The sequence below is a fragment of the Panicum hallii genome, chromosome 5 (genome assembly GCF_002211085.1).
Source record: "Panicum hallii strain FIL2 chromosome 5, PHallii_v3.1, whole genome shotgun sequence".
Lineage (NCBI taxonomy): Eukaryota > Viridiplantae > Streptophyta > Magnoliopsida > Poales > Poaceae > Panicum > Panicum hallii.
This window is the reverse complement of record NC_038046.1, coordinates 16,568,764-16,589,229: the sequence shown is the minus strand read 5'-3', so window position 1 is coordinate 16,589,229 and position 20,466 is coordinate 16,568,764. Positions and strand designations below refer to the sequence as shown.

Genomic DNA, 20,466 nt, shown 5'->3' with positions numbered 1-20,466 from the left:
TTCTTGAGCCTGTAATTGTTACTAATATCTTACCATCACATCTATTGCTCTGGCACACACGCTACATCGTGCCATGTTTTTCTTTTTCTTTTTCTTATGTATATTACGTACAAAGCCATGCCAATGTGTGTTTTGCTCTTTTGGCGTGGCCCTCCAAAAAAAAAATGTGAACATCCAAAGCCAGCCAGTGTCTGAACAATGTCAAGGTAGCCATGATGCATGCCTTTATTTGTTTATTATCTTCATGCTGCAAATCTCAGAATCTAGCTGGGCAGCACAAGATGATGTGTGTTGATGTAGCACACATGTACTCCTCAGAATTACTGCCACGTGCATTATATTTCCGTGACTGAGCTTGACTGTAGAGATTTCACTGCTGATATCGGTGGATGGTGGTGGCATTGGAATTTACTGTTCGTCGAGCAAAGCAAGCCCTGGCGCTGGCGGAGTGAACCGAAAATTCAGAACGGCAGCAGTCAGGCTCTGTTCGTTCTGATGAATGATGATGCAGGAGTGCTTGCTCTTTGCTTCTCGTTTCAACAATCCAACTAGCTAGGCAGCTGTGGAACTCTGCTGCACTAGGGAGTAGGAATTCTGCTCATCGGTAGTGGGCACACATCAGAAAATGTCCTTCACTTCACTGATGTGAATGATATACAACTTGGAAGCCGGTCTCCAGGCCAACTGTAGCAGGGACTCAAGAGAACGAGGTGCTGGGTTGGCATGGCTGGCGATGCTAGGCGGCGCCACGGCGGCGGGGAGCTGGGGACCTCGTCCTGCGCTCGCCGCGTCAGTGAGAGAGCCGTTTGGTTTGGTTGGGGCCGGGGACTTGGCACTTGGGGAGGAGGAGGGTGATGAGGGAACTACCGGGCCGTGGATCCAACTTATCTTTATTTGCAGGCATCAACCCAAACGACCCTGTAGTCACCTGAAAGAAAACCCAGGCCTCTGGACTTCTGCCCCGGTCCATACGTATTAACAGCGGCAGGTCCAAATTACTATATTTGCAACAAGTGTAGGCGTAATTGGCAAAACAAAAATAAAAGAGTGAACGAGCAGTTATTGCCCGAAAAGAATATGAGTTTCTCACACCAATGTAAATAGGGTTTTACCCCCACTAAATAGGGTCCTTGTGCTAAGGCAAGTGGAGCTACAGTTGTCATGAGGGGTATGTAGAGAAACAGGAGAAGGCTGAGCATCTTGTCTGGGTGGTGTAGTTGGTTATCACGTTAGTCTCACACACTAAAGGTCCCCAGTTCGAACCTGGGCTCAGACATGTGTGTTGTTTTGTTGTTTTTGCGCATTTTTAGGAACACAAAGAAAAACAAGACTACGAGTAGAGCTCGTGCCAAAGTCCAACCAACGGCAATCGCGACTCGCGAGGTCAGGCTGGAACCGTACATGTGCTCCATGATGAGAGGGAGAGAGAGACTTCGGATTCCCCGTGGCCTGCCCGCCCGCTCGCCGATCACATCAAGCCCAGCAGGCCGCGCGGCACCGTCCGCCCGCTCGCCTTGAGCCCTCCACCAACCTTCCCGGCGCGCGCAGGTGCAGCAGATGCGTGTGGCCCGGCGGGCGCCAGCTCTCTCGCTCGCCCCTGCCCGGCCGGCACCTCCGCCCCACGCGTCGCCTCGCCGAATCCCACCAGCTGGAGCGCGCGAGCGGTCAGCTGTCGTACCAGCTGGGAGGGACACCTGGAACGGAACGAGCATCAGGCCCCTGGCGTGCCCAGCCCAACTACCCACCGGACCAGACCGTTCCTGCCCCGAGAACGCAAAAGATCCGCCGCCTGGCCAACAACCAGGGTCCTAGCGATCGCCGTGCCGTGATGCTCGCGGGTCGGAGCGCACGATTTCTGAAAGGGCCTCCCTCCCTCCCTCCGTGACGCGCTCTCAGGAGAATCTCCGAGCCGTGCGCTGGCCCGTCTCGCCTCGCCGCTGGGAAGCTCCAGCGAGAGATCTGCTGCCGATCCGGTGGGAATCAGGCGAGGCGAGGCTGCTGGGCTCGTCGTCGCCGTCGTGGTGGAGTCGCTCACGCAACCGGCGGCGGCACTCCACGTGGATCCTCGGAAAGAGATCTCCCGCCGCCTGCGAGATTCCGGGGCCGTTCGCCCTCGCAAACGCTGACGCAAATGTGCGCGCGCGCGCCTGTACTAGTTTTTTTTTTTTCTCCGTTTGGGAGAAGATGGAAAGATCTCTTGAGTGACGTGCAGGCGTACTGGTTTTTCCTCGTGTGTCTAGTTTTCATTCCGTTGGGCCGGAGAGGCACAGATCGGTTCTTTGCTAGTAGAATTGAGATCACCTTTTCCAGCGCCCAATTTTCAATTCATCAGCGTGCTCCACCCAACCTGAAAAATCCTGAACCAGGGTGGAGACATGCGTATAGTATGTATGATGATTTCAATCGAGCAAGGAAGCCAAATTTCCGGAGATTAAGAGAAAATCATTTTGCCAATCTGAACCGACTCGATAAACGGGGCAACTAGTGGTTGCACAAAACGGCTCCCATCCCATCAATCAGAGATCCAGGGATGATTCATTTTGTTCATAATGTACTCCCCCTCTCTGTTGTTTATTCAGAAGATTTGCCCCTCCTAGTTTCCCCTTCGTTTCGGATGCGGAAGTGAAACAATGAGTTCTTCTCAGACTAGACCATCCGGCTTTCTCCGATGATTTTGAGAACTTCGTTTTCATTCCACATGGTATCCGGATCAAATTCCGGTTACACCATAATAATTCATTGATCTATGCGCTCCTCTGAACCAAATTGATTCAGGGAGAGATACAGCCCAAAAAATGATCTCCAACAGAAAAAGAAATTAGTAGAATTACTACTACTGCTACTGCAACTACCACCCCAAATCATCCTTTTGTGCATCATCCTTCCCGCTGTACTAGTGCTACCACCATTTCTCGAGAGCTAGTGGTTCTTGCGCCGGAGATCGACGACGACGACGGAGACGTTGTCGGAGCTGCGCCTCGCGAGCGCCAGCTTGGTGAGCAGCGCGGCGGCCTCGGCGCACCACTTCTCCCTGCCCCTGCGGAGGCAGGCGCGCGCCACCTCGCAGGCGGCCTCGTTGCTGACCACGTCCCACAGCCCGTCGCTGGCCAGGATCAGGCACTCGTCGCCGTCGGCGAGGTCGGCCACCGTCACCTCGGGCACCGAGCACACGTACGGCTTGAGGTACCCATCCCCGATGGCGCGGGACATGGCCAGGACGCCCAGCACGCGCGCGCCCTCCCAGAAGATGACCCGCCCGCCCGCGGCCTCGATCCGCTCCTGCTCGTCGGGGCGGTCGGGCTTGTGGTCCGAGGACAGCGGGACGGGCGCCGTGCCGTCGCCCCCGCGGCAGAGCACCGCGCGGGAGTCGCCGCAGTGGGCCACCACCAACCGGCGCTCCTCCACCACGGCCACCACGGCGGTGGACCCCACGTGGTCGCACTTGTGCGCGTCGCACCGGCAGCTGGCGCTGGCCGCGGCGCGCCCGCTGGCGGAGGTGACCTCGGCGTCCATCCGCGCGAAGCACCGCTCCATCGCGGCGGTCCAGGCCGCGGGGTGCCTCTGCGCCGCCGGGCCTTCCTCGTCGGCGCCGGCGGCCAGCTCCTCGGCGAGCAGCTCGTGCATCCGGTCCCGGCACGCCTCGGCGACGTGCGAGCAGCCGTGGCCGTCGAACACCCCGTAGAAGTCGCACCTCCCGGCGCCACCGGCGGCGAAGGCCTCGTGCACGGACAAGGCGTCCTCCATCTCCCTCCTGCGGCCGGCCACCGAGGCCGCGCCGTGCTTCCGCGCCACGAGCAGCTCCCCGGCCTCTACGCGTCGCTTCCTCGTGGCCGCCTCGGCCGTCCCGGCCGCCACCGGCGCGTGCTTCCACCTCCCGGCCTCCCCTGCCCGGCGCCGTCTCTCGGCGCGCGCCCTCGCCCTGACCTCCGCCTCCGGCCCAACTACCGCCGCCGCAGCGCTCGCGGAGTCACAGCACACCTGCGCCATCGACATCAACTAGCAGCACCGCCTCCACCCCGCCTCGAAGCCTCCACGGCTACCCCCACCACCAGCAAAGCTTACAGGAAGAACCCACGAACGCTGAGAGAGTTGAGAGAGAGGGACCTCCGGTTCGGGGCGCCCTTTTTAAAGTCCCCCTCCGAGAGGGAACGGGGCGCGTGGCGGGGCGCGCGGGGTCTGAGGCCCGCCGCATCCAGGCCGTCCACGACCCCCGCACGGGGCTCGCCGCGCTCGACACGTAGCCGCCGCAGTTCAGCAGGGCCGCGACACGTGACGCCGGCAGGCCGGTGCTAAGCACGCACGCACCGCATTATTATCGACGCGCACCACGTCTAATCCTTGTTATTCTACTAGCATAGTATAGTCTAGTCTAGTCTAATCTAATCGCGCACCAGCAGACCGAAACCGGACCGAACCCATCGCAACCGCCCGGCCCTGGTGGCGCCGCGCGGTGGCGAGCGGCGATTGGCCGCGCGGGCGCTGCTGGACGCGACGACCGGCGCACGGGATCCGGGCCCCGGTGCGGCGGGACACGCGTCCGTCCCATCGCCCCCACCCCCCCCCCCCCCGAACACACATCACACGCAACACCTGGCAAAATGCCGCCCGGTTTGATCGAAAGGTGGCCGCCGCGGGGGCCACGCCACGGTGGGTGCGTGCCGAGCGGGGATTGGCTGCCGCTTCCGCCTCCTGGTGGCGCGAGGACTCGTGTCCCGGTTGACTCGGCGCCCGGCGCGACCCGGCCCCGGGGAGACATGACACGTTCGCCCGGCCGCTTTTGCCCGGGGCGGTCAGGCACTTCGTGTGCCAAAAACCTCACTGGTCACCATAATAATCTCCCCAACATATCTTAGCTCCACTTTATTGAGAAGGTTGGCCATGCAATTTCAGAGTTCAGTTCCAATAATATTTGAAGAAGCACCTATATCGGTACATACAGACAGAGGTACCTCCTGCTAGGGTATTCAGACCCTTAACGTATCACCATACGTGATCCCCCCTCGCCTCCTGGGAGACGTGGCATGTGGCCCAGGCCTGACAGCTGGGATCATAGTCTCCGGACCCTCCCCGAGCTCTCTGAGGTCCAGGACCCCCACATGCCACGGAAGGTAAGGGAGCTCTCGGGTAGCCCCCGCGGACCCGGACTCCTTAGGGAGATCCGGGACCGCTACGTGTGATGGCCGGACCATCACGGGTCTGATCGCTCCAACCGGCCTCGGGGGCCCGGACCCCCACCCTCCGGGGAGTGGTTCGGTGCCGCCACGGGCCGCCTCTGTGGAAGGAGCGGAACTGGCCCTGACACGTGCGCGTGGCTGGAGGCCCTTCGCGGATCTCCAGCCCACCTACCAGCATTTAATGCGGTAGCTGGGCTGGACGCGCCCAAGTCAAAAAGTGTGGCCTGCCCCTAACACACGGGGCAGGTTGGCTGACACCACGGTAAGCCCGCCTGTTACCAAGGCGGCGCGTCGTATCACCGTCACTGTGCGCAAGCGGCGTGCAGTCCCGTCACGGTGCGGCGCGCAGCGTGATGATGGCCTGTAACAGGAGAGCTGAGGCGTGCGCTGCTACAGTGCGCGCGGAGGCGACGGCGCGGCGGGTCAGCACTGCCCCCACGCCTGTCAGAGTCACACCCAACAGTGGCAGCATAGCACCACTGTTGAGCAACACTGACAGGGGTCGCTGTGCCTGCAGGACAGCACACGACTATATCCAGGTTGTGGATACGCACGCTATCTTCCCACCCGTGAAGGCTACAACGGGGAGCTGGAGATGGAAATCTCCATATCACTTAGAATAGGTTTCTGATGGCCGGGCCCGCCTGTCGGGGCCCCGCACAGTGTAAGCACCTCCCTTGAACTATAAAAGAAAGAGTGCACTCGTTAGAAGACAAGTTCCAGATTGCACACACAAGCTTATGCTGCTTTCCATTCAGGCTCACGCAGCCAATACAACACCAAAGTGGACGTAGGGTATTACGCTCCGGCGGCACGAACCACTCTAAATCTTCGTGTCCTTCATGCGTTCATCTGTCCACCGATCGAGCGCTTCTAAGTTTCCTCCAAACCCATCCTTAACTAGGATTAGGCGGATGCTTTCCGCCACCCGGCTGGAGAATTCCTCCGACAACCTACATTTCAAATACTCTTTCCAATTTAATTCCAAAACATAGGTAACTTTCATTTGCCATGTGTAACTGCACATCATGTAACACTGCTTCTTACATGAATCTGAAAACGTAGCATAGTGGTAATAATTCTTAAACATCATCAAATTGTCTTGGAAACAAAAACTTTTAAAATAAAATCAGTATCTAAATCTTCTATGGAATGAACAACTCCGTTCAAAGTTCAAGTGCAAGCGGTCACTTAAGTTCAGTTCGAAGCCAAAACATAATGCAAGTAAAATTACATAATGTGCAATAGTCATACCTATTCAGCCTTCTTAAACTCCGCCTTACTCTGAGTTGCACCTTCAACGTTAATTGGAAGGGTCACGATAGCCTCTATTGATGCAATAGATCTTCCTCACTTGAATCTCCACATGCAAATCACATCCAAAAAGTGACCACATAGATAGTTTATTCATTAGTTGATTAAAACAAGTTAAAAACCCACGAATTCCATAAAAAACTTATTATTAGCAATATTGTTATACAAGACTCTTTTTAACGTTAATATAGTGAGAAAACTCATTTCCTGTCAAAAAGCTTTAATCTCAAATATTTCACTTAGCTAATACATATTTGCATGTCAAAATGAAAAATATAATGTGTATCATATTATATATTTCATGGATCAAAATATATAAATATAAACTAAAGATTTGTTGTGTATATCAAATCTAAATAAAAATAAATATTTTGTTTGGCATTTTTTGAACCCATAAATTATATTTTACGTAATTAACAACTAGCAGCCCACTTATAAAAAAAATAAATCAAAATGAAAACACCCAAAAACTAAAAACAGGATCCTATTTATCTGGGACGGTAGATCCACCTGAGACTAAGACTAAAGGTGGACCGAAATTTTTGTATGATCCGTCAAAATTAAACAAAGAGAGCCTTTAGTCCTCGGTCCCGCGTCGTGGCTCCATCTGCGACTGAAGATCCCCGTATATATATCCCGATCTTTCCTCTCCTCTTCCTCCTCCAACACTTGGTCGTTTCTTGATCTCTGCCGCCATCGCCTCTTCACCGTCGCCGCCTAGGTACTCTGCGCCACTATCTCCACCTCTCGCGCGGCCTCGCACGCCGGCCTCCGTCCCGGATCTGCTGCACCTCCGCCGTTCCTGCCCAGCCGTCCACCGAGCCCGCGTCCCCATGCAACCTACGTGCCGGCCGGCCCTCCTCGTCGCCTCCCCGGCCGTGCAGCTACCTGGTCGTGCCGCAAGCGCCGCCCACCCGCGCATCTCTCGCTGCACCGCCGCCGCTCCCGCCGCCGCCCGACCTGGCAGCCGTCCTCCAAGTGTGCCGCGTCCCTGAGCGCCCCGGGCCCCTTCTCATTTGATTTCCGTTTACCAGGAGCCAGGCTCCGCCGGGCAATTTGCACACGTTGGGCCGGGCTAAAGGCGAAGTACAGGCAACCAAACTGCTTGATCCAGCATCTGGCCGACCAGATCACGCTATATGCACGGAACCAAACGCACTAGTACAATATGGCTCTACACAAGCGGTAGCCTTTTTCCATCACAAGCGGCTAGGTTGTAAAACCGCTTGAGATGTGCCAGGCCATTCAAACCGCTTGTGATGTTTAAGTATCACAAGCGGTCCGAAATTAAAAAGCGCATGTGATATCCGCGTCAACATCACAGGCGGTTTATAAGACAACCTGCTTGTGAGTTTATCACCATCACAGGCGGTTTTTAATGAAAGATATCTAGGCCCCTAAGTGGGTTTTGGTGATATATGACAAAGCACATGTATATTTAATCGTGTTATTAAGCATGTGTGCAGGTGCTAACGGTGACTAAGCAAAGCTTTTAGAGAAGCGTGAACCCTCAAAAAGGATATGAAAAGCGGCGTCCTCAAGTGTTCTTAAAGACTAGATTTTATTTTTGAAATTGAGTATAGGAACGCCGTACTATCAAGGGGAACTGTGATCCACTAGTGTAGACATGGTAGTTGTGCTCAAGAGAACCCACAAAAATCATAAGAAACCATCTCAACACTCAAAAAGGGACTTAAATGTGAAATTCAGTGTCTAGCCCGGAGTCTCCGGGTCCCAGTCCGGAATGTCCGGACAGAATGTCCGGAGTATCCGGACGTATACCCGGAGTGTCCGGGTTACTGTTACCTGTCTGGAAAACCAGTTTGTCCGGAGTCTCCGGACCCCTATGTCCGGAGTATCCGGACATATACCCGGAGTTTCCGGGTACCGCTCTTCCAACGGCTAGTTTCTGGGAGAGGGGGTATAAATACCCCCCATACCCCCTCTCACTCTCTCTCTCTTGCTCATTTTCGACCAGACCTGCAGAAAGCCTAAAGAGAGCCCTCTCACTCCCCATTTGCTTAATTCTTGAGTGATTTTCGTTGGGGTTTGAAGTGAGATTGTTGCAAGAGCTAAGATTGTGCAAGTAAGCCTTGATTTCATCTCTTGAGCACATCAAACCAAGTCTAGGCCGTGGATTTTAGTTTATTACTCTTGGAGCTCCAAGCTCCTAGACGGCTAGGCGTCGCTTGTGATTGCGTGATTGATTTGTAAGCATCACAGCTGGTTTGTAATCTTCCTTCCTCTCCGAGGAATTCATAGTAAGTGTCCCTAGGGTTTGAGCGTTGGTCTCACCCTTGGGAGAGGAGAATAGGAGTTCTTGAGCACCGTCTCTTGAATTCTTCCTCAACGGAGACGTAGCTCCTTTGGGAGTGAACTTCGGGAAACAAATTCTGTGTCAATCTCATATTTCTACCTCATTCTTGTGATTATTTGCTTGTGAGACTAACCTTTTAGGGTTTGAGGCCGATCTACTTTTGTACAAGTTTCACGAGAAAGAAAACTGGTGAGAAACACTCCAGAGGTACCCCTAGTCTCTCTAAATTTACCTGATTCAATTTACAGCATCTACAACAGTAATTAGTAGTACGGTTTTTCATACCCGGATAGTCCGGACAATATATCCGGAAACTCCGGACTCTATATCCGGAGTATCCGGACATATATCCGGAATATCCGGATACCTGTGTTACTAACCGTGTTCAAAGTGTTTTAAGTTGCAGATTAGCCTATTCACCCCCCCCCCCTCTAGGCATCTTGAGGTCCTTTCAATTGGTATCAGAGCAAGATTCTCCATATTTGAAGCTTAACCGCTTGGAGAGTCAAGATGTCGAGTGATGCTTCATCCAAGGGTCAAGCCGATCCAATGGTTGAAGTTCAGAGGGAGAAGTCATCTGAAAGATCAGAGGATAAGAAAAAGAACAGGCTACAAGAAGAGGAAGAAGATTTGAAAACAACCGACGATGAGATGTCATTTCAAGAATGGAAGGCTTGGAGGAAGAAGAAGAAATTGCAAAGAAAGAAAGAGAAATCAGGCACCAAGGTTATGATAGAGTCAAGTGATGACTCGGACAACGACTATAAGAGAAGATCTTCAAGCTCTTCAAAGGTGAAGAAAAGAGCCAACTATCACCAAGTTGGTCATGACTATACATTTCAAATTCCTAGTGATCATAGTGCTTCAATTCACATGGGAAAGCCCCCTTATTTTGATGGAACGGGGTATAATCAATGGAAGACCAAAATGTTTGGTTATTTGAGTGCAATTCACAAGGATCTATGGAAAATCATTGAAGTAGGGTGTGAGATCCCGGAAGATGGAGAAGCCACAACACCCGTTCAAGCATATGTCTTACAAAGAAATTATCAAGCTTTGAACATTCTTCACACTTCCGTGAGTCCGGAAGAGTTTGACAAAATTGAAGATTGCTCCACCGCCAAGGATGCTTGGGACACTCTCCAAGTAAATCATCAAGGGTCAAGAAAAGTCCGAGAATCAAGAATCAAGACTTTGGAAGATGAACTAAGTCTATTCTCCATGAAGAAAGATGAAACCGTTAAGGAGATGTATAACCGTATGAAAAAGATCACCAATCAAATCAAATCTCTTGGTGGAGACAAATGGGGTGATCGTGAGATAGTGGATAAGCTCTTAACCGTCTACATGGCTAGGGATGTCACATTACCTAGTTTGATAAGAGCGGAAAGAGGTTTCAAACACTTCACCGCCGAGAATGTTCTTGGAAGAATTGAGGCTCATCATGATCAATTGAAGAGAGTCAAAATAAATCAAGATTTAGCCGACCTACAAGAGCAAGCTGCAAAGAATAATGGGTTGGCTCTTCAAGCTAAGTTGAAAGGCAAAGAAAAAGCATCGCAATCATCAAAGATTGATGACTCTAGTGATAGTGAAGATGATGAGTTTGATGATGAGCAAATGGCCTTTTTCATCAAGAACTTTAGAAGAGTTCTAAGGAAGGGCAACTTTCGAAACTTTGGCAAGAACAAGAATGAATCAAGAAGAAGATCAAGCAAGCCATGCTTCGGTTGCAAGAAAATCGGGCATTTCATTGCGGATTGTCCGGAAGAAAAGAAGAAGAACAAGAATACCAAGGAGAGTTCATCCAAGAGGGATAAGCCAAGATATAGAAAGCATGTTGGTGAAGCTCATCTTGGTCAAGAATGGGATTCAAATGAAGAAAGCAACTCCGACAATGAAGACATTGCAACCATGGCTTTCAAGACTTTATCTTCACATCAACCAAGCTTGTTTGAAGATCTCACCGATGATGAAGGTCAAGACCAAATTATGTGCTTGATGGCAAAGAATTCAAAGGTAATATCTCCAAACTCATCGGATGATGAAATAGATGATGATGATGAAGTTGCTAGTCTTATTAAACAATATGGCAAGAGTGCGGCAACTAGAATAATGAAATTAATAATGAAACTAGATGATCTAGATGAGACTCTTGAATCACAAGAGGAATTGTTTAGGCTTGAAAGAGAAAAATCCGAGACTCTTGAAAAGAACCTTACCTATGAAAGGAAGGAAAACAAGAGGCTTGGAGAATCTCTAAAAGCTAAGGATAACATGCTTCTTGAGGTAAAAGAGTCATTTACTAGTGAAAAGAGGAAAGTGGATGACTTAACTAAAAAACTTCTTTTAGTTGAAGACACTCATGCTAGATTAAAGAGAGACAATGACAAACTTCAAGAAAGCTTAACAAGCTTGCAAGCCATGAACATGGCACTTGAAGTTAAAGTTAGCACTCTCCTAGTAAGTTCCTCTAACACTTGTAAGACATCAAAGTCATCTAGTCCTTCAACTAGTAATGGTTGTGCACGATGCTTTAATGTTGATATTCAAACTTGTGTGACTAACCATGCCGAAGTGCAAGCCATGAGGAAAGAGATTAGTAGACTCACTCAATTGGTGCAAGAAGAGGAAATATCTCACAAGGGAGTACTCAAGACAAATCCCTCACCGAGGGTAGGTGAGTTTGAGAAGCATACCAAGGGGTTTGGTTCAAGATACTTAAGTAAATATGGTTTTGAGAAAGGTAAGGGATTAGGAAAGAATGAAGATGGCACTTCTCAAACCATTTCTTATGTCAAGAATAACAAGAAGGCCGCCTTAGGGGCAAGAGGAGGCCTAGTGAACATGACAACTCCCATCCATAGGAGAAGTAGTGAGAAGCAAGGGTTAAGTCAAATTAAGTTTGTCAAGAGAGGCACAACATGTGATGAAGGTGCCAAAATTGTTGCATCCTCTTTGAAGCAAGACAAATTTCAAATGCCCAAGACACCAAAAACCTTATCTCAAATGTCATTTTATGCGGATTATGTTTTAACTAGGAACCACCATGGTAAAGTGGTTGCTAGGTTTGTGGGTCACCGCTCATGGAACACTAAGGTGAAAAGCCATGTGTGGGTACCCAAAGTGCTTTTGACTAACACTCAAGGACCCAAGTATTGTTGGGTACCTAAAAGAAAGGAATAATCTTGTTTTGTAGGAATACTTCTCCGGTGGATCAACATGGGTGATTGATAGCGGATGCACCAATCATATGACCGGAGAAGGAAGCATATTTGAGAGTTTGAAAGAATCAAATGATGATCATTACATTACTTTTGCCGGAAATCAAAAGGGAAAAGTGCTTGGTACCGGTAGTATTGATCTAAACTCAAAATTCTCTCTTTCAAAAGTCCTTTTAGTCGAATCTCTTGGGTATAATTTGCTATCCATATCACAACTTTGTGCATCGGGTTTCAATTGTTTATTCACTAACGAAGGTGTGACCGTCATTAGGAGAAGCGATGGCTCCGTTGCCTTCAAGGGTGTACTCAAGGGAAAGCTTTATCTAGTGAATTTTTCACAAGAAAAGGCTCAACTTGATACATGCTTAGTGGCAAAGTCTAGCTTGGGTTGGTTATGGCATCGCCGACTAGCTCATGTTGGGATGAGAAATCTCAACAAGCTCCTAAAGGGGGATCACATTCTAGGACTAACAAATGTTTCTTTTGAGAAAGATCGTATTTGTAGTGCTTGTCAAGCCGGAAAGCAAGTTGGTGTTCCTCATCCGTCAAAGAGCATCATCACCACCGTCAAGCCATTTGAACTACTACACATGGATCTTTTTGGTCCGGTGGCTTATATAAGCATTGGTGGTAACAAATATGGACTTGTTATTGTTGATGATTATTCTCGTTTCACTTGGGTATTCTTTTTGCATGACAAACGTGTAGTGCAAGAGACATTCAAGAAATTTGCAAAAAGAGCTCATAATGAATTCGAGACCAAGATCAAGAAAGTGAGAAGTGACAATGGCACCGAATTCAAGAACACCAACATTGAAGAATTTTTAGAAGAAGAGGGCATTGGACATGAGTTCTCCGTTCCATATACTCCACAACAAAATGGAATTGTTGAAAGGAAAAATAGAACTCTTATTGAAGCCGCAAGAACAATGCTTGATGAATACAAGGTCTCGGATCAATTTTGGGCGGAAGCAATCAACACGGCATGTCACGCTATCAACCGTCTTTATCTTCACAAGATCTTGAACAAGACGGCCTACGAACTTCTACTTGGTAAAAAGCCTAATGTGTCATATTTTAGAGTTTTTGGAAGTAAGTGCTTCATTCTCAACAAGAAGCCCAAGAACTCTAAATTTGCATCTAAAGTTGATGAAGGTTTTCTTCTTGGTTATGCCTCAAATGCTCATGGATATCGTGTCTTCAACAAAACCTCCGGTTGTGTTGAAGTTGCGTGTGATGTGACATTTGATGAATCTAATGGCTCTCAAGAAGAGCAAGTTGATGATGTTGTAGGCGTGGAAGAATCACCAAGCAAGGCGATCAAGAAGCTAGCCACTGGTGAAATAAAGCCACAAGAACAAGAGGATCAAGACGATGATGATGTGTTGATGTTCAAAGGGTCATCTACTTCAACTTCCGCGGCGCAACCCGGAAACTCCGGGTATATATCCGGAGACTCCGGATCAACTGTCCGGAGTATCCGGACACAGGGCCGGAGTATCCGGTTTACAGAAGATCGACCATCATCTCCACATCAAGATCAACCTCAGGCTGAACAAGAAGTCGAACCTATACAACATGAAGCTCAAGTTCCTCATCCAAGAATTCATCAAATTATTCAAAAGGATCATCCTGTGGATAACATTCTTGGAAGCATAAACAAAGGGGTAACTACTCGTTCTCGTTTAGCAACGTTTTGTGAACATTACTCGTTTGTTTCTTCTTTGGAACCACTTAAGGTTGAAGAAGCTCTGGATGATCCGGATTGGGTGATGGCCATGCAAGAAGAGTTGAACAACTTCACACGGAATGAAGTCTGGTCCTTGGTAGAAAGACCCAAGCAAAATGTCATTGGAACAAAGTGGGTCTTTCGAAACAAACAAGATGAACATGGTGTGGTAACAAGAAACAAGGCAAGGTTGGTTGCTCAAGGCTTCACTCAAATCGAAGGTTTGGATTTTGGTGAGACTTATGCACCCGTAGCTAGGCTTGAGTCAATTCGTATCCTGCTTGCCTTTGCAACTCACCATGATTTCAAGCTATACCAAATGGATGTGAAGAGTGCTTTTCTTAATGGACCAATCTCCGAATTGGTATATGTTGAGCAACCACCGGGTTTTGAAGATCCTAAGCTACCTAATCACGTCTACAAGCTCCATAAGGCGCTCTATGGGCTTAAGCAAGCTCCTAGAGCATGGTATGAATGCCTTAAGGATTTTCTCTTAAGGAAAGGCTTTGAGATAGGTAAAGCCGATCCTACTCTTTTCACTCGCAAAGTTGACAAAGAAATTTTTGTGTGCCAAATATATGTCGATGACATTATATTTGGTTCTACTAATCAATCTTGGTGCGAGGATTTTAGTAGGATCATGACAAAGAGATTCGAGATGTCCATGATGGGAGAGTTGACATTCTTTCTTGGCTTTCAAATCAAGCAACTCAAGGAAGGAACCTTTATTTGTCAAACCAAGTATACCAAAGATATGTTGAAGAAGTTTGACATGGAGAATGCCAAGCCCATCAAGACACCCATGCCGACTAATGGACATCTCGATCTAAATGAGGATGGCAAGGCCGTAGATCAAAAGGTATATCGCTCCATGATTGGTTCCCTTCTTTATCTTTGTGCGTCTAGGCCCGATATCATGCTTAGTGTGTGCATGTGTGCAAGGTTTCAAGCTAATCCTAAGGAATGTCATCTTATGGCTGTTAAGAGAATTCTAAGATATTTAGTTTTCACTCCGTACCTAGGCTTGTGGTATCCCAAGGGCTCCACTTTCAATCTACTTGGCTACTCCGATTCGGATTATGCCGGTTGCAAGGTAGATAGGAAGAGTACATCGGGGACGTGTCAATTTCTTGGCCGGTCCCTTGTGTCTTGGAGTTCCAAGAAACAAAATTCCGTTGCCTTATCCACTGCCGAAGCCGAATATGTTGCTGCAGGTGCTTGTTGTGCACAATTACTTTGGATGAAATCCACCTTGAGAGACTTTGGTTGTAAGTTTAGCAAGATTCCACTCTTGTGTGACAACGAGAGTGCAATCAAGCTAGCTAACAACCCCGTTAACCACTCAAGAACCAAACATATTGACATAAGGCACCATTTCTTGAGAGACCATGAAGCCAAAGGAGATATCGTTTTAAGTCATGTGAGCACCGATAAACAACTAGCCGATATCTTCACTAAACCACTTGATGAGCAAAGGTTTTGTACCTTGAGGAGTGAGCTAAATATTTTGGATTCTCGTAACTTAGTTTGAGATCATGCACATGTTTGAGTGCTATAGAGAAATTGTGTTGAAAAATCTACTAGAGTTGGTAGGAGTGTGACTTTCAAAATAATTTGAATCTTTTCTTACTTGCTTGAGACTATTGTTCCCATTGTTGATTGCTGGCTAGTCTCAAGTTAAGCAAGCCACTCACATCACTAGATCTCTCTTATCAAAATTCAATCCTATTCTCATTGGAATTCTGCGCAGTTTTAGGAGGAGCCGGATTCTCCGGACAATGGACCGGATACTCCGGATATCCGGATACTCCGGTCATACGTCCGGATACTCCGGATGGTAAAACATTCTTATATATACCGCGGCGGGGGTCGGTCAAAAACCGTTCTATCTCTTATTTTTCACCTCCACCGCGCCTCTCCTACTCTCCTCTGTCTCCCACTCGCCCAAGGGGAGATTTCCACCATCTTTTCGCGTAAGGGTTGCGAATCGTTGGAGGGAGTGCTCCATCTCGTCCGGAATCTCCGGAGAACGCTTTGGATTTGAAGTTTCCCGCGTTTTCCTCTTCATTAAGGTATTCAAACTTCAAATCGCCCGATCTCTCAATGTAGTGGTCAAAACTAGATATCCTTTGGGGCATTATCTTCCCTCTTGTGCAGCTGCTTGTGCCCCAAATTTCATTCAAATCCCATGGTCAAATCTCTAGATTTCATGAAAGTAGGGTTTACATGTCGATGCCCGGAGACTCCGGATGTTCAGTCCGGATACTCCGGACTGTCCGGAGTATCCGGACATATATCCGGACTCTCCGGATTCCTAGAGATTCTGCCCATCTGTCTCATTCCTATTTCGTCTAGCTGCTCCTAATCGATATATTCTATATCCAGGCTATGGGACGTGAGCGTGCACAGGCTTCTTCCGGTCAGAGACGGCAAAAACGCCGTCATGATCCTCAAATCCAAGAGGAGGAAGTTTCTCCTCCTAGTCCTCCTCCAAGAGAACTTCGTCCTCGTCACCGTCCGGGCAAAGAGCCTGCAGGAAGCAGCTCACAAGCCCGTCCACCTCGCCAAGCTCCTTACATGATGCCAAGCATGGCAGTGCCTCCTCCTTCTCGGGCTAATCCATCGAGACGGGGAATTGCTTGGGATATCTGCCCTCGCACTCCTCCTCGCCTTCAAATTGAATATCCACAAGATCAACGTACATATCCTAGGTGTCCAAAGCTTCATCGTCCTCAAATCCTCACTGAGTTTACTACTACTATGGGGAGGAATTATTTCAAGCAGACTGTGGCACTTACGGATGCACGCAAGGAGGACGTTTACAAGTATGAGAAGGCTGAAAACTTGGAAAGGAGATTTTGGTGTCAGTTGCATCAAGATTTCTACTCCTCTGTTGTCATGCGCAAGGGCAAAGCTCCCATTGTTCCTTGCAAGTATGTTGATTGGGAATATTTTGAGAGGATGAATGACCCATTCTTCAATCAAGCTATTGGAAAGTGCAAGGAATTTGGTCTTTATGACATCATGGGATTTCGGTATGATTGGAATGAGGAGATTCTTGCTCAGTTTCACTCCTCTCTATATTATGATGCAAGGCAAGTTGCCTTCTTTTGGACTACCGAGGGAGTGAAATATGGAGTTGACTACATGACATTCTCTAGACTCCTTGGACTTGGTTCAGGGGATGAGAAGAGAGATCCCATTCATGTGGAACATCAGTTGAAACCAAGTCAATTACCGGCTCTTTTCTACAACCCTATTCTAGCGGAAGCCGGCAATGCAAGCACTCTCCAACCATTCTACTACACCATGAACCAATTTTTTCGTGCCACTATTGATGCAAAGGATGGTGATGCCACTGCTCTTAGGTACTTTGCTTGCAATCTCCTTGCCCGTGTCATGCCCGGTGGGTGACCTTTCTCCATTATGAATTTCATTTGGAATGAGTTAAGGAGGACGATGAATGATCCCCAAAAGTTTCTACCATCTGCTCCTTACATCATGTATATGATTGAGAGGGTCACCAAGGTCACCTTTCCCAAGGACTGCAAGCATGCTGCACTTCACCTTCGTCCTCGTTCCGGTGATGCACCGCACGCCCCTCCTCTTCATGCCGGTGCCACAAGGAACCCAAGGTTTGACCCAGCTCCATCCTATTCGGGTCCATCTTCTTCTCGCCGTGGTCATCATGATTCTTTTATCAAGAGGGCTCTTAAGAGCATTTTCTGCATGTGCAAGACTGCAACTCAAGAGATCAATGAAAACCGCCGTGACATTATTGAGATTAAGAGTCACTTGGGGCTTCCGGCGGATCCATACCATGAGTTGCCCGAGTTTGATGACCCATTTGCCGAATGGGATGCTGCGGATGAGGCCGCCACTGCTGCTGCTCATGCTCCTCTTCCTCGCCCACGTCAGCGCACACGTGCCCCTACACGATCCCGTCGCTCTCCTCCTCGTGGCCAAGAGATATTTGATGAAGAGGAAGAAACCGAGGAGGAAGCACCTCCAAACTACCGCGAAATCCCCGATTCGGATGAGGATGAGGACACCTCCGATGAGGATGCCCAAGATGATGATGAGTAGAAGACCTTCATGCCATTTTTCATTTCCTTTTTGGCACTTGATGACAAAGGGGGAGTGAAAATGTCATTTATGTACTCATTTGGGCTATGTATCAAATTGTTAACTTTATGCGTTTCTTTTGAACATTTCTCATGTAAGGACTATGTGGTGTGAGGAACTTTGTAATGTGTGCTACTTTGTGGTCTACTAGTTTGCAGTTTGTTTTTAAGGATGAGCTCATAGTATGAGCCTAATTTGATTATGATGCAATGTTAATTTTTCCTGTGTTCTGATCTGGTGGTCCGGAGTCTCCGGATTGAAAGCCGGAGTCTCCGGGTTATCGTGATCAAACACTAGTGTTTCCTGTTATATGACATGACTTTTGCATCACACACTTTTCAGCACACACATGCTCACCCCACTGTAGAATGTATAAAGAGTTTCCATGTCTTTTTCTATATATGCCAATCTTGACTTTAGAGAAGTCAATTTGAAATTCAAATTCATGGCATACATTAAGGGGGAGCTCTTTACATGCTTAAGATTACGATTTTTTTTATGGTTATCAAATGAGATACATGTGGGTTGTCATCAATCACCAAAAAGGGGGAGATTGAAAGATATCTAGGCCCCTAAGTGGGTTTTGGTGATATATGACAAAGCACATGTATATTTAATCGTGTTATTAAGCATGTGTGCAGGTGCTAACGGTGACTAAGCAAAGCTTTTAGAGAAGCGTGAACCCTCAAAAAGGATATGAAAAGCGGCGTCCTCAAGTGTTCTTAAAGACTAGATTTTATTTTTGAAATTGAGTATAGGAACGCCGTACTATCAAGGGGAACTGTGATCCACTAGTGTAGACATGGTAGTTGTGCTCAAGAGAACCCACAAAAATCATAAGAAACCATCTCAACACTCAAAAAGGGACTTAAATGTGAAATTCAGTGTCTAGCCCGGAGTCTCCGGGTCCCAGTCCGGAATGTCCGGACAGAATGTCCGGAGTATCCGGACGTATACCCGGAGTGTCCGGGTTACTGTTACCTGTCTGGAAAACCAGTTTGTCCGGAGTCTCCGGACCCCTATGTCCGGAGTATCCGGACATATACCCGGAGTTTCCGGGTACCGCTCTTCCAACGGCTAGTTTCTGGGAGAGGGGGTATAAATACCCCCATACCCCCTCTCACTCTCTCTCTCTTGCTCATTTTCGACCAGACCTGCAGAAAGCCTAAAGAGAGCCCTCTCACTCCCCATTTGCTTAATTCTTGAGTGATTTTCGTTGGGGTTTGAAGTGAGATTGTTGCAAGAGCTAAGATTGTGCAAGTAAGCCTTGATTTCATCTCTTGAGCACATCAAACCAAGTCTAGGCCGTGGATTTTAGTTTATTACTCTTGGAGCTCCAAGCTCCTAGACGGCTAGGCGTCGCTTGTGATTGCGTGATTGATTTGTAAGCATCACAGCTGGTTTGTAATCTTCCTTCCTCTCCGAGGAATTCATAGTAAGTGTCCCTAGGGTTTGAGCGTTGGTCTCACCCTTGGGAGAGGAGAATAGGAGTTCTTGAGCACCGTCTCTTGAATTCTTCCTCAACGGAGACGTAGCTCCTTTGGGAGTGAACTTCGGGAAACAAATTCTGTGTCAATCTCATATTTCTACCTCATTCTTGTGATTATTTGCTTGTGAGACTAACCTTTTAGGGTTTGAGGCCGATCTACTTTTGTACAAGTTTCACGAGAAAGAAAACTGGTGAGAAACACTCCAGAGGTACCCCTAGTCTCTCTAAATTTACCTGATTCAATTTACAGCATCTACAACAGTAATTAGTAGTACGGTTTTTCATACCCGGATAGTCCGGACAATATATCCGGAAACTCCGGACTCTATATCCGGAGTATCCGGACATATATCCGGAATATCCGGATACCTGTGTTACTAACCGTGTTCAAAGTGTTTTAAGTTGCAGATTAGCCTATTCACCCCCCCCCCCTCTAGGCATCTTGAGGTCCTTTCATTTAACCTGACCGGCTGTGATATAATTTTGAAATCACAAACGGTCAGTAATACGAAACGCTTGTAATGCGGGACATGTGTCACAAGCGGTTTTAGAATCTTAACCGCTTGTGATGGATTCATATCTCAAGCGGTCTGTAACAGGGAACGCTTGTGACGCTGGATACGTATCACAAGCGGTCAAGCTAAATAGAACCGCTTGTATGTGAATACCAAACCGAGTAAAATTGCATAGACAGAGGCCCTTCATCCAGAATCACAGAATGAAATATACTCAAGTCCAATATAGATCAATACAGAATCACAGAATCGATATTCTTTCAAGTCCAATATAGATAAATACAGAATCACAGAAGGGAAATTTCTATAATCTACAAGTAACAAATTAATATGTAACACTATAATGAGCTCCAACAAATGATCCTTGTAGCTGAGACCTCTCCTGGGCATTGCTGCACATATAGGCAAAACAAATCAGTTCACCGTGACCTTTAGCATCAACATGAGCATTTATATTGTTAGTAGAAAACCACCATATATATATGTGAATGAATTTAAATAGCACACATAGAGAACTTGAGAGATTTTAAATTCATTGGTAACCACAATACATAGTCGATCGGACACATGACAAATACA

General features: G+C 48.0%; 1 protein-coding gene and 1 non-coding gene across 2 annotated transcripts; one reads left to right on the top strand and one right to left on the bottom strand.

Moving 5' to 3' along the window:
• The first annotated feature begins 1,202 nt into the window (after positions 1–1,202).
• On the top strand, positions 1,203–1,276 carry TRNAV-CAC. Its single transcript has one exon. It is a non-coding gene; the product is annotated as a tRNA-Val (tRNA).
• A 1,445-nt stretch (positions 1,277–2,721) lies between these two features.
• Positions 2,722–4,249, bottom strand: LOC112891352 (probable protein phosphatase 2C 68). The gene has a single exon (XM_025958182.1). It carries the CDS (start codon positions 3,991–3,993, stop codon positions 2,920–2,922), a length of 1,074 nt encoding a protein of 357 aa, XP_025813967.1. The 5' UTR covers positions 3,994–4,249; the 3' UTR covers positions 2,722–2,919.
• Positions 4,250–20,466: the final 16,217 nt, after the last annotated feature.

What these genes read in the sequence shown, in the direction of transcription:
- LOC112891352 (XM_025958182.1), bottom strand. Translation starts at nt 3,993, where the DNA reads ATGTCGATGGCGCAGGTGTGCTGTGACTCCGCGAGCGCTGCGGCGGCG.